Source organism: Tamandua tetradactyla, chromosome 15, assembly GCF_023851605.1.
Source record: "Tamandua tetradactyla isolate mTamTet1 chromosome 15, mTamTet1.pri, whole genome shotgun sequence".
NCBI classification, from domain to species: Eukaryota; Metazoa; Chordata; class Mammalia; order Pilosa; family Myrmecophagidae; genus Tamandua; species Tamandua tetradactyla.
Window position 1 is genome coordinate 86,930,622 of NC_135341.1, and position 14,073 is coordinate 86,944,694.

General features: G+C 33.5%; 1 protein-coding gene across 1 annotated transcript in view; it reads left to right on the forward strand.

The window, feature by feature from the left end:
* TRPC1 (transient receptor potential cation channel subfamily C member 1) overlaps positions 1–14,073 on the forward strand; it is an 84,361-nt gene that overhangs the window by 14,049 nt on the left and 56,239 nt on the right. Inside the window, 2 exon segments of the mRNA XM_077130315.1 lie at positions 2,606–2,707; positions 6,756–6,958. Of these exon segments, the coding sequence (XP_076986430.1) occupies positions 2,606–2,707; positions 6,756–6,958 (305 nt within the window).

Sequence of the window (14,073 nt, forward strand, 5' to 3'; positions counted from 1 at the left end):
AAATCAGAGAGAAGAGCAGAGGGCTGATGCTGATTCTTAGGCAGTATCTAAAGGCATTAGGACCAAAGGGTTTCATTGAAGAGGACCACATGAATGGTTAAAGATAACAGGCAGTTAGGATAATATACTACATTAGAAACCAAAGAAAGTTTCAGTATACCTGAAGACATCAAGGAGAATGAGGAGATAGAAAGGTATGGCAAAAGTATGAGGATCTTGAAAGTATGGCATCAGTACATTTGGGAAAAAATAATACACACTGATTTGAGAAGTTTGACAGTAAAAGGAAAAAGAAAACTTGAGTGGTAAAAGAAAGATAGGGTCAAGTCAAGTTATTACACAGTGAGAAAGAATTTAAAGTTTTGGGAGATGGAAGTTGGAATTGGTATTTCTGCAAATGAAAGATCAAGGTCCTATAAAGATAGGCGAGCATAAAATAGAATTATACCAAGGTGAGAATTTAACTTAGGAAAGAAAATAAGTCACTTTTTACTTTGAGCTTAGAGGAAAGAGTATGGGAATTGTTGAATAAATTGATTCTGAGGTGAAGAGGAAAATAGGATCTCATAAATATGCAATAAATATGTATTATATAGATTTTAATAAGGCGTGGTCAAATAGCTGCTAGAAAATGGTAAACAAAACTAGTGGGAACATTTTGTATACCAAGAGATATTTTTAAAACTTTTCTTCAGAACTGCACGTGATTTTTGAAATAATGTTCCAATTGTACAGATAAGTTGATGGTAACTCCTTATTTATACATGACTTTTTTATACAAATATTTCTTATAACTGAAGCTTATCCTTTTAAGCACAAAAAGATTTAATGAATAGTATATTCTGAATATAATTTAACTTTATCACCATAATTACATTGAGAATGTAATCATTTTACATTGCTTTGTATAATCAGAAACTGTTAACCCATTCATCCTGACATTAAATGGCTTCAGACTCCTGTGCACAGATAGTGAAAGATTTTGCTATACTGATATATATTATCTTTTCTCTGGTCAAGTTCTAGTAGTTTTTTTCTTCTTTTCTCTCTACTTTGTTTTGATCTACTATTCCCTTGTTCAGTGAGGATAAGAAGGGTACTTGGTAAAATCAGATACATATCAGTTGTAGATCATGCTAAGTCAATATGCATGGACCTGTTTCTTCTGAGGTTAGTTTGTGACAACTCAGTATTGTGGGTTTTATTTGTTTGTTTGCAAAGTTGCAGCTGGATTCATAGCTGTGTTTTAGATGAGATCTGGTGTTTGAGAGCAGTATAGATAGCTTCATAAGTTAAAATTAAAAATCATAAATTGAATGTTAATAGTAATAGACACAAGGTTCTTTTTGTTTGTTTGCTTCAATTGACCAGCTTATGGTCAAAAGTCAAGATAAATGATTGGAAAGCAGAAAAATAATAATAATGTTAGAACTAAAGCATCGGCTAGGACCCACTGAATTCTAAAAGTTTTAAGGGGTTAAACAATGAAATTTCCCATCTAGATGGGAACTCTAATGGTTGAATGAAGTTACCAAACCTTTCTTTGGGGAGCTTGGTCCTATTTTTAGACATTGTCTCCTATTTTTAGTCCTATTTTTCGCATCTAAATAAAGTGAATGAAAGCTTTATTGTTTTTAGCTACAGAGAGTTTAATGATCTGGTATAGTTTCATTTCCAAGAGAGAAAAATTACTGATTTAAACAGTTACTAAAGATTATAGCTGTAAAAACAAATGTACAGATTGAAAATAATCAGGGCATTTTCTGAGATTAAATCATTATCACCATGTTTCCCTCCCATTTTTATGGTTTTTCCTTAAAGAAAAAACAGTTAAAAACTAATATCATTGTCAAAAATCATAATAGGATTTGTAGGCTTTGTTATAGAGTTGAAGAGTCTCCTGTTTCTTCAGCTTCTATTTATTTTTTTCTTGGATTGGTATATGTGCAAATGAAGAGCTTCACAGTTAGCTGTAGGTTGATAATAAAACTATAAAGTTAATTCTCCCTCGTATTTCTAAGGATGTTGGTAGCCTATTGCCTTATGGCCCTTACTTTATAAGATTGCTAACATTATTGTCAAATTTATACCATTTCAGTTAATCATGTAATGTTTTAAATATGAAAACAGAGAGTTCCCAACTAATTTTCCTTTTTTTCCTGTCCTGGTGATTGCATTGATGATCATTTTATTAGACTGAATACAGTGCTTTACCCGTAGTAATAGTTCCTGGCAATTTCTTTTATAGATTTAGAATGTTGACTCTTGATCCACAATTCAAGAGTAAAGATCTTAAAAAAATTTTTCAACTTTAAATACTGCGTGAATTAGTACTGTTCCACAAATAACCCCTTCTTTCAAGTGCTCATTATTTTACCAGCTCATGCCCTGAAACCAGGACAGAAACGCGTGTGTTGTGGTACACGGAAGAATGGCTAAGGCAAGGAAATGTACTACTACTATTTGATCAGTCTACATTTTTAAAAATTCAGCATTACTGTATATAATACAGTTTACTAAAAATAGTTTTAATTATGAATTACTAAAAATAAATAGTTTACCTTTTTATCTTCCATTTTCATTTTTAACTTTTTTTTTTTTAAAGTCCACAGATGCACTTTTGGTGGCAATCGACTCTGAAGTAGTGGGAGCTGTTGATATACTACTTAATCATCGACCAAAACGATCATCAAGACCAAGTATAGTAGTTAGTACTCTTGAATATTTATGAATATAGATTTTTAAACCAAAATAGATCTCCACTGCCATTTTTTCCTTCCCCCAAATTTTTTTTAAAGAAATATATTTTTTCACTAAGTAAAATATTATTCTAAAGTAAGTAGGTACCTGAAGGTTAATTAATATTGCTTCTAGGAACAATTTTTGAGTTACTGATATTTCCTTAATTTTGTTACTGTGGATCAGTATTTAGTTTGGAATATTCTGCAGGTGATTATGAAAGTATAGATTAGTTTCCAGGTACATTTAAGAATTAAGTGTGAAAAATGAAAACCATAAAACTGGAAGAAAATGTAGGTGAATCTTTAACTTGTTGGAAATGGAAGGACTTTCGAATCATGAAAATAATGTATAAAAATTACAGTGGCAAAGATCACTTCTGTATTCAAGTTGAATTTCTAGAATTCAAACATCATGCAAAATCTAGGACGCATATTGATAACTGGGAAAATATATTTGCAATATATATCACAAATTAATAATCTTAATATTAGGCAAATTGATGAAAAATATCAAAATCGTAATAACAAAGAACAATAAAATATCTCAGAAAAACAAATGGGAAATATTGAGATACTAATGTTTGGTTATCAAATTATCAAAGACAAAAAATAATCATTCAAAGAATTCTTGCCTGCCAAGCTGAAGACCCCGGGTTCAATTCCCGAAGCCTGCCCATGCCAAAAAAAAAAAAAAGAATCATTGATGGTGAGGGAGTAGTACAGTAATAAGGGTGGGGAGGATATTTTGTAAAGCAGTTTGGCAGGATGTGTCATAAACAAGAAAAATGTTCATATCCTTTAAACCATACTTCCTCCTTTAGGAACCTATTAAGGAAATGTTCTGAAATATGAACAAAAATGTTCATTTCATTCTTAATTGTAGCAATGAATAAAACAACAAACAAATGAAAATAATATAAACATTCCAAAGTAGAGGATTGAAAATATAAATAATTACATATATATATACAGTGGAATATTCTGCAACAATTAAAATATTATTTTTAATATTTAAGAGTACAAAAAAATAGGATATAAGCAAAAAAATGAGGATACCAAACTGTATCGATGTATAATATGATCAGACATTTAAAATATGCATAACAAAGGAACAGTATGGAAATACAGCAAAATGTTACCTAACAGTGGTCATCTCTTATAGATCAAAGTAAGGATTTTTTTCCCTTACTCTCTTCATTTTTCTTATTGTTCTTGTAATTAGGAAGATGACCATCTATAATCAAATAAATGTGAATTTTTAAGAATGAGATCGTTGTATATAATATTGAGATCGTTGTATATAATATTTTTAAAATTATGACATTTACAGTTGGTGAAGGTATAGTGAAACAGGAAGTTTAAATAACTACTGAGGGTGAAACTGGCTATAATCAAAAGGAAGATAGTGTATTTTGAAAGAATTACAAATTGGTTGCAGATATCTGCCATGCTCTGAAAACTGTAATAGGCTCTGCTAAATTGCATACTTTCTCATATGTTGACTGAAATATTCATTCTTATTTAGAGGTCTACAAAATGTATAGATGTGTGCTTTTTTCCAAAAGGTAGAGTCTAGTTTACTGGTGGTTAGAAGCCATAGGAACCAAGAAATAAGGGCTAATAATGTAGTCCCTGTCCAAAGAATCAGAAACATGTACACTCCTGTTCAGTTTTCTATCATGAATTTTGTAGTTCATACTTGTTCTACCTTCTAATTTTTTAACCTATTTAAATTAAGGGGTGGAAGTGGGATATAGTGTGCTAGGGTGCTGGAACCACTGACTAGTATTATTTCATCACCATTACCAACTAATCTTAAAGTTGTAGAGCCTTGGCAGTTCTCACCGATTGTGGAAAGAATCTTTTCTGTTGTATTTCTAAAAATAAAAGTTACCCAGCCTTTTCTTGAATACTTCCAGTGACAGCAAATTCCCATTTTAACTAGGTTATTGCTACTAGACAGGAAATATTTAATATTTTTATATAATTCTTTTACCATTTCAGTGAGTTCATTCTGTGTTCTTGGCATATCAGAATTTTCTTTTTGACAATTAACTTTCAAATACAAGTAATTTATTTGATAACACATGGATTAGATTATGAACAATGACGTTATAAACTTTAATTTTATGTATCCTAAAGTGTTTTTGTATAGTTAAATGTGTTTCATAGGAAAATGAGAACTATTTTTCTCTTAAGGGATTAAATATAATTTTTCCCTTCTTATAGACAGTAAACCAATGATAAGGGAAAAGGGGGCACATTTTTACATCTCTTTATAATTAAAAAATTTAATTAATTAATTTGAAATCCTAATAAATTAATGGAAGAGTATATAAATAAACTATTCATCAAAAAACAAGTAAATATGTGGGAGAATATTCAAATTTACCAGTAATCAAAGAAAAGTACATTAAAATTTATGATAGGATTTTTCCTCTTATCAGATTGGGAGCAGTCATACCCAGTGCTGGTTAGTAAAGCTTTAATGTGGAATAGGGGCATTCCTTTATTACTGGTAATCTAACCTATTAAAAGAACTTTGACAGTATGTATCAAGAGCTTCAAAACAATTCATGGTCTCTAGACCTATAAATTCACCTCTGGCACTCTGTGTTAATGATGTAATCCTAAATGTGGAAGAAGTTGTATTCATAAAGATATTTGGAGTAGGGTATTTAAACTAGCAAAATGAAAATCTTGGACATGACATCTATGAACCTTCTTAACTTGTGTGCAAAATTCTGGGCCTGAACATTTTTTTTCTGAACATTCTATGCTATACCTATTTGAGATTACTAAAGGGGTAATTCCCCCAAATATTAACCATTGTTTTTTAATCATTGGTGGTTAGTGTAGCTATTATTTATGCAAAGATATCCTTAAAGAGGAGTGTGGTAGAGAAAGGACTGGAAGGAAATAATGTACTCCAAAGTGTTTTTAGGTTGTAGAATTATGGCATCTTAATTTTTTCTGATTTTCTATATTTTTCAGAAGCTTTTTAAAATGAGCATGCATGACTTTTTACGGTGTTTATAAAAATTACTCATAAAAAAGTGAATATGATGAACTTATGCAATAGAAACAAACAGCACCTAGGGAAAGCTCTGGGAAAAAGTGAGAAGTATTAAAAAGGATATACAATAATCATAACATTTTCAACCTTTTTATTTTAACCCTGATCCTTTAATTGCTAATGTTTCTCCCCTCAAGTCATGCCATCACCAGGACCGTGGGCCAAGTTGTGGACTGATCTGCACTCTGCCACCTCATTGTGTAGCTCGGGCTCGTTCACTTCTTTGAGCCTCTGTTTCCTCGCCTCTATTGCCTCATGGGGATCTTAGTGTTGAATTTTGCTGGCTACTGTGGGGATTAAATGTGATGATAAATGTAAAATGCCTGACGGTTGCAGGACTTACTAAATAGTATCTATGGTTGCTAGTGCTCTAGTGCATTTGTAACAGGAAAGTAGTATAGGTAATGATTGGGAGTATGTAGAGAATTAAACAACGTGAGGAGTGTTTCCTAGTCACTGCTCCCTCTCAAGTAGCTTTATTGCTGTCAGTGTAACAAGATTTATCATAAAGGTGGAATTTTAAAAGTTTTTCTCATGCACTTATGCTTTACCTATTTTTGTTAGTATTTCTGTTTTTCCACTGCTCTTTATCTAAAATTCTTGTGCTTTATCCTTGGCATTATGCATGTTTCCATAATCTTGTGAAGATTAAACACTTTTTCCAATTTTTCCAGATATCTGCATTTCCTCTTTGTTAGGAAAAAAGAACTATTGTTATATGAATTTTCTATTGAAGATTTGTTTTATTATTATATTGCTTTTCAGTTAAAGTTAAGTTTGGGGGTTTCTAAAGAAAATTTGGTCCCAATAAAATATTATATTCCTTGAAATTATTATGTTCTTTATGACTTCTGATTTTTTTTCATTTCATTCTTCAGAGAAAAATACTTTTTCAAAGTCACAAATAACTTTGCGACTTATACATGAATATTTTTCAGAAACTAATGGAGCAAATTCAGAACCCTGAATATTCAACAACTATGGATGTTGCACCTGTCATTTTAGCTGCCCATCGAAACAACTATGAAATTCTTACAATGCTGTTAAAACAGGATGTATCTCTACCCAAACCTCATGCAGTTGGCTGTGAATGCATGTTGTGTTCTGCAAAAAACAAAAAGGACAGCCTCCGGCATTCCAGGTTAGCAAGTTAAGATTTTGATGAATAGATATGCAGTGCAGTAAAGAATATGTCAGTGATGTGGCCTTGTTTGTTAATGTTCCTTCTGTGAAGTTTTTAAGAAATACGATCTGGGGTGACTTATAACAACCAGCCTTGATACCACTTTGTCTAATACTATGAGTTCTGCATTTTTTAAAGAAATTTTTAATAAAAGCTGAATATTTGGGAAAATCCTTCACGTAATATATGAGGCTCATCTCATACTCTGGTGAGGGAAGGGCTGTTTGCTTTGTAGATGCAATTTATTGATCCAAGAAAATATCCTTCAAGTGGAAACGAATTACCTTACCTTATTTTAAAGAAGTAAAAATTATTTTCTATCTCACTAAATATTTGACCTGCTACTCTTCTCACTTCCCCTCTCACATAACATTCAAATTTAATCTCTCCTCCCCATTCATCTCTTGATGAACTTGAACATGTTAAAAACAACTGAAAACTGATTGGCCAAGAAAGTACCCTGTCTTGGACAGGTTGAGCAAGATTACAAACTTGGACATGGTATATAAATTGTATGGTTCTGGGCTAGGCTTGAGAATTTAATTTTCAGCATAAGGTTTTATATATATATGGTAAATAAATATGGTTGAAATAATATCAACCATAAAATTTCTTATGGAAAATGGTTTCTGGAAGGATTATTATATAATACATAAAATTAACTTTAAAGCTGCACACCACCTTTACTCTTTCCTCACCTTAAGAACAGACATTTGGTGGATTGATGGTCACAAATCCATAAATTAGGAACATTTTCTGGGAATCAATTTAATGTTAATTTTCATAGGTTGAATTGGAAATTTTTTCTCTTTTTGTAAAGAGATCTATAATCTTCTTTGATATGATTTGGTTGATAGTTATAGCTATATCACTTAACTTTTTAGTTTTTAAATGATTACTCTCTAGAATGACAAACAGAAAAGATCTTTATTGCTTCTTCACTTTTGAAATCCTTTATTAATATTAAAAGTAAATATTTTTCAAATAGCATGCTTGATAAATATGCTTTTATCTGAAGCAGCTGTGAGTAGAAGGTTGAGGCTAGAGAAAGCACATAACCTGGCTTTGTTTGGGTTGGGAAAAGCATATTCCATTAGAGGAATTATGGCCTGAACCAGGTCTTCGAGTATGGATAAGAATTAAAAGATAAGAGATATTTTAGACAAACAGTACAGCATATGATGGTAGTGTATTTAGGAAACTGCAGTGGTTTGGTACATTGTGGAGGAGTGTTCATTTTTCATAAATAACTCATTTTTCAGAAAACAGTTTTAGGAAATGGGAAATGACCTTGACTAAATAAAGTAAGTGCTTAGTGGAAACTGCAGGAAAAAAAAAGAGACTAACATAATGAATAAAAAGGGAATGGGTCACAGTTTCAGCGGGGTTAATCAGCACGGGCTATAAAGAAGTGAGACTGTCTGTGCTTGTAAAATAATGACTTTTAAATTTCAAAGATGGTGTATTTCCAGGTTGAGAAGGTTGAGGGACAGTAATTCCAAATGAGGTATCATTGTAGTTTAAAAAAACATTTTCAGTAAATAATTGGTGTGATTTTATTTTAGTATCAATATTTGATGTATTTTGAAATTTCATATAACCTTAAGAGAAGATGTTAAATCTTTACTACCCATTAAAGGAAAACAATTTTTGTTTTGTTTTTATTACTAGAGAAATTTGAGTTTATAGACAAATCATGCATAAAATACAGAATTCCTATCTACCACCCCATTATTTATTTATTTATTAATACTTTTATTGGAAAATCTTCACACACATATAGTCTGTCCATAGAATATAATCAGTGGCTCACATGTATTCATCACTATGATCATTTTTAGAACATTTGTATCACCCCAGGAAAAGAAATGAAAAAAGAAAAAAACTCATACAGCCCATACCCCTTACCCTTCCCTCGTGTTGGCCACTAGTATTGCAATCTACCCAATTTTTTTTTGCCCCTTATCCCTCTATAATTTATTTATATTTTGCCCTTGTTTTTTAACTCATCTGTCCATACCCTGAATAACAGGAGTCAGACAAAAAATTTTCACAATCACATGGTCACATTGTAAAAGCTATAGAGTTATACATTCATCTTCAAGAATCAAGGCTAAAGGAACACAATTCAACAGTTGTGGGTGCTTCCCTCTAGTTACTGCAGAACACCCTAAAATAAGAATCAAGGCTAAAGGAACTCAATTCAGTAGTTCCCAGGTACTTCCCTCTAGTTTTTAAAAAAACACCCTAAAATAAAAGGGAATATCTATATAATGCATAAGAATAACCTCCAGAATAACCTCTCCACTCTATTTGAAATCTCTCAGCCACTGAAACTTTATTTTGTCCCATTTCTCTCTTCCCCCTTTTGGTTAAGAAGACTTTTTCAATCCCTGATGCCGGGTCCCACTCATCCCAGGAGTCATGTCAATACCAATAGGTTCACCTGTCAAGTTGGCTTGGAGAGCAAGGTCATATCTGGGTAATAAAAGAGATTCTCTGTGGATGACTATTAGGCATAATTATAAATGGGCTTAGTGTCTCCTTTGCAGGAACAGTTTTCATAGGCTTGAACCCCAAGGATCAAGGGCTCAGCTGTTGAATTGGTTGTACCTACTGCTTGCAGGATGGGGAATGTTAATACTTTCTCCATTCTCTCCAGCCCCCTAAGGTGACTTTGCAAATACTTTTTTGTTTTCTGCCCAGATTACTCTGGGATATATCGGGACATCTCTATAACCTGTGCAAACCAACAGTGTTGTTGGTTTGCCTTTTTCAAGATTCTCATGCCTTTTTCAAGATTCCATGTAATTATGGTATCCAAATAAACTGACCATACAAGTTAAATTAGATACTGCGCTACCCAAAATATAAGTTTTGTGTCAAATAAACATCTCTCCATTTCGTCTCACACAGAAATTGAAGTTTTAAAATATACACCATATCATCCTTTGACCTGTATTCTGATTTGCCTTAGTCCTACCCAGAGCAGCTTCATTTATATCTCTAGTCAAAGTCTGATCACTTTTTTTAACTTTTTAAACAGTTCCTGTATGGAGTAATGTTGACTTTTGTATCTTCAAGGCTCTAACTCTGAGTCTCAGGTGTCACATAAATACTCGAGGTTTCAGGGTATGATCAGTTTATACACAAACAGCTCAGTATCTCAGAATTTAGAAATAACAGTAACAACTCCTGAATAGATGTGACTGCTGTAAGAGCTTAACAATAGGCCTCAACCTGATAATCCATTCACTCAACTTCAATTCTCCAAGTTTGTGTAGTATAGTTAGTTCATATGAATGAGGAATGACAATATTTGTCTTTTTGTTTCTGGCATTTCATTCAACATATGTCCTTAAGGTTCATTCACCTAGTTGCATGCCTCATAACTTCATTCCTTCTTACAGCCATTCAGTAGTCCATTGTATGTATACACCACAGTTTCCCCTCCAGTCCTGTCGTTGTACTCTTAAGCCACCTCTATCCATTGTGGATTGAACACTGCCATTATAAACACCAGTGTGCAAATGTCCATTCCTATCCCCACAATCACTTCCTCCAGGTATATACTGAGCAATGGGGTTGCAGTCCCACCACTAGCCTCCTGTGGAGCTACCACACTGCCCTCCAGAGGGGTTACACCTCTTACCTTCCCTACCAGCAGTGAATCTCTTTCTCTACATTTTCTCTAGCGCTTGTTTATCTCTGTTCATTTTTAAATAGTTTTAGTCATACATCATACAATCCAATCTGAGTAAATAGCCATACCTTCGCCACCAAAATCTATATGAAGACATTTCCTTTCTTCCACAAAAAATCCATACCTTCCCTCATATCCTTTACTTGTTGACATTTAGTTTTGGCATAATACCTTTGTTACATTCAGTGGAAGCATATTACAGTGTTATGGTTGACTATAGGCCCTAGCTTGTATTGACTGTATTTTTTCCTGTATACCATCCCATTTGCAACACCTTGCAATGTTGACATTCATTTGTTCTCCCTCATGCAAAAACATTTTTATATTTGTACATTTAATCACCATGATTGTTCACTCTAGGTCTTCCTAAGTTATATTGTCTCAGTCTTTAACTTCTATCTTTCCTTCTGGTGCCATATGTGCCCCAAGCCCTTCTCTGTCAGCCATACTCACATTCAGTTTCATTGAGTATACTTATAGTTTGTGCTACCATCAGATAGTATTCTGCTATCCTTTTCTGAATTTTTATAATCAATCTTCATGCACATTCTGTATTCCTTCAGAACCAGATGCCCAGTATCTACTCTCCAACACTTAACCGTTTTCTGTTTTTTTGATAATGGTCATTCTAGTGAGTGTGAGATGATATCTCATTGTGGTTTTGATTTGCATTTCCCTATTGGCCAGTGAAGCTGAGCATCTTTTCATTTGCCTTATAGCCATTTGTATTTCCTCTTCTGAAAAGTGTCTTTTCATGTCTTTTGCCCATTTTTTAATTGGGTTGTCTTTTTGCTGTTGAATTGAGGATCTCTTTATATATATGGTTTCCAAATATTGTCTCCCATTGTGAAGGCATCCTTTTTATTTTCCTGGCAAAGTTCTTTGATGTACAAAAGTGTTTATTCTTTTGAACATCCCATTTATCTGTTTCTTTTTTGTTGCTCTTGCTTTAGATGTAAGGTCTAGGAAACTACTTTCTATCACAAGATTTAAAAGATATTTTTGTACATTTTCTTCTTAAAGTTATATGGTCTTAACTCTAATGTTTAGGTCTCTCATCCGTCTTGAGTTCATTTTTGTACAGGGTGTGAGATATGAATCCACTTTCATTATTTTGCATGTGGATATCCAGTTCTCCAAACACCGTATATTGAAGAGGCTTCTCTATCTGAGGTGGGTTGGCTTAACTGCCTTATCAAAGATCAGTTGTCCATGGATGAGAGGATCTGTTTCTGAACACTCAGTTCAATTACATTGGTCAATACATCTGTCTTTATGCTAGTACCATACTGTTTTGACCACCGAAGTTTTGTAATATTCCTTAAAGTCAAGTAGTATGAGATCTCCACTTCATTTTTCTTTCTCAGGATATTTTTAGCTATTCTGAGCACCCTGCCCATCCAAATAAATTTGGTTGCTTTTTCTATTTCTGCAAAGTAAGTTGTTGAGATTTTAATTGGTTTTGCATTGACGCAATCAATTTGGCTAGAATTAACATCTTAACTATACTTAGTCTTCCAGTCCATGAACACAGTATGCCTGTCCATTTATTTAGGTGTTCCACGATTTCTTTTAGCAATTTCTTGTTTTTTCATGTATAGATCTTTTGTATCCTTAGTTAAGTTTATTCCTAAATAATCTGATTATTTTGGTTGCTATTGTAAATGGGTTTTTTTTTCCTTGATTGCCTCCTCAGGTAGCTCATTACTAGTGTATAGAAACATTACTGATTTTGGGGTGTTGATCTTGAACCCTGCCATTTTGCTGTAGTAATTTATTAACTCAGTAGCTTTGCTGTAGATTTTTCACATAAAGTATCATAACATCTGCAAAGAGAATTTTACTTCTTCCTTTCCAATATGGTTGCCTTTATTTCTTTTTCTTGTCTAATTGCTTTGGCTAGAACTTCCAGCACAATTTTGAATAACAGTGGTGACAGTGGACATCTTGTCTTATTCCTGATCTTAGAGGGAAACCTGTTAGTCTTTCTCCATTGAGATTGATGTTAGCTCTGGGTTTTTCATATATGCCCTTTATCATGTCGAGGAAGTTCCCCTCTATTCCTACCCTTTGAAGTGTTTTCATCAAGAAAGGATGTTGAATTTTGTCAAATGCCTTTTCTGCCTCAATTGAGATGATCATGTGGTTTTTCTGCTTTGAATTATTGATATGGTATATTACATTGATTGATTTTCTTGTGCTGAGCCACCCTTACAAACCTGGAATAAATCCTACTTGGTCATAGTGTGTAATTCTTTTGAATGTGCTGCTGAATTTGATTTGCAAGTATTTTGATGAGGATTTTTGCATCTATATTCATTAAAGGGATTGGTCTGCAATTTTCTTTTCCTGTGGTATCTTTGGCTTTTCTGTTAGGGTGATGTTGGCTTCATGGAATGAGTTAGGTAGTGTGCTGGTTTGAAAGGATGTATGTCCCCTAGAAAAGCCGTGTTTTAATCTAAATCCCATTTCATAAAGGCAAAATAATCCCTATTCAATACTGTATGTTTGAAACTGTAATCAGATCATCTCCCTGGAGATGTGATTTAGTCAAGAGTGGTTGTTAAACTGGATTAGGTGACCACATGTCTCCACCCATTTAGGTGGGTCTTGATAAGTTTCTGGAGTCCTATAAAACAGGAAACATTTTGGAGAATGAAAGAGATTCAGAGAGAGTAGAGAATGCTGCAGCACCATGAAGCAGAGAGTCCATCAGCCAGCGCTTTGGAGATGAAGAAGGAAAACGCCTCCCGGAAAGCTTCATGAAACAGGAAGCCAGGAGAGAAGCTAGCAGATGATGCCATGCTCGCCATGTGACCTTCCAGCTGAGAGAGAAACTGTGACTGTGTTTGCCTTGTGCCTTCTCACTTGAGAGAGAGACCCTGAACTTCATTGGCCTTCTTGAACCAAGGTATCTTTCTCTGGATGCCTTTGATTGGACATTTATATAGACTTGTATTAATTGGGACATTTTCTTGGCCATAGAACTGTAAACTAGCAACTTATTAAATTCCCATTTTAAAAAGCCATTCCATTTCTGGCATGTTACATCTGGCATCTAGCAGATTGGAACAGGTAACTTTTCCACCTCTTCAGTTTTTTTTTTTTGAAGAGTTTGAGCAGGATTGGTACTAATTCTTTCTTGAATGCTTGTTAGAATTCACATGTGAAGCCATCTGGTCCTCGACTTTTCTTTTTGGGGAGCTTCTTTTAAAAATATTTTTATTGAGAAAACTTCACACATACATAGTCCATGCATAATATACAGTCAGTGGCTCACAATATCATCACATAGTTGTGTATTTTGGGGGAGCTTTTTGATGACTGATTCAGTTCTTTACTTGTAATTGTTTTGTTGAGGTCTTCTATT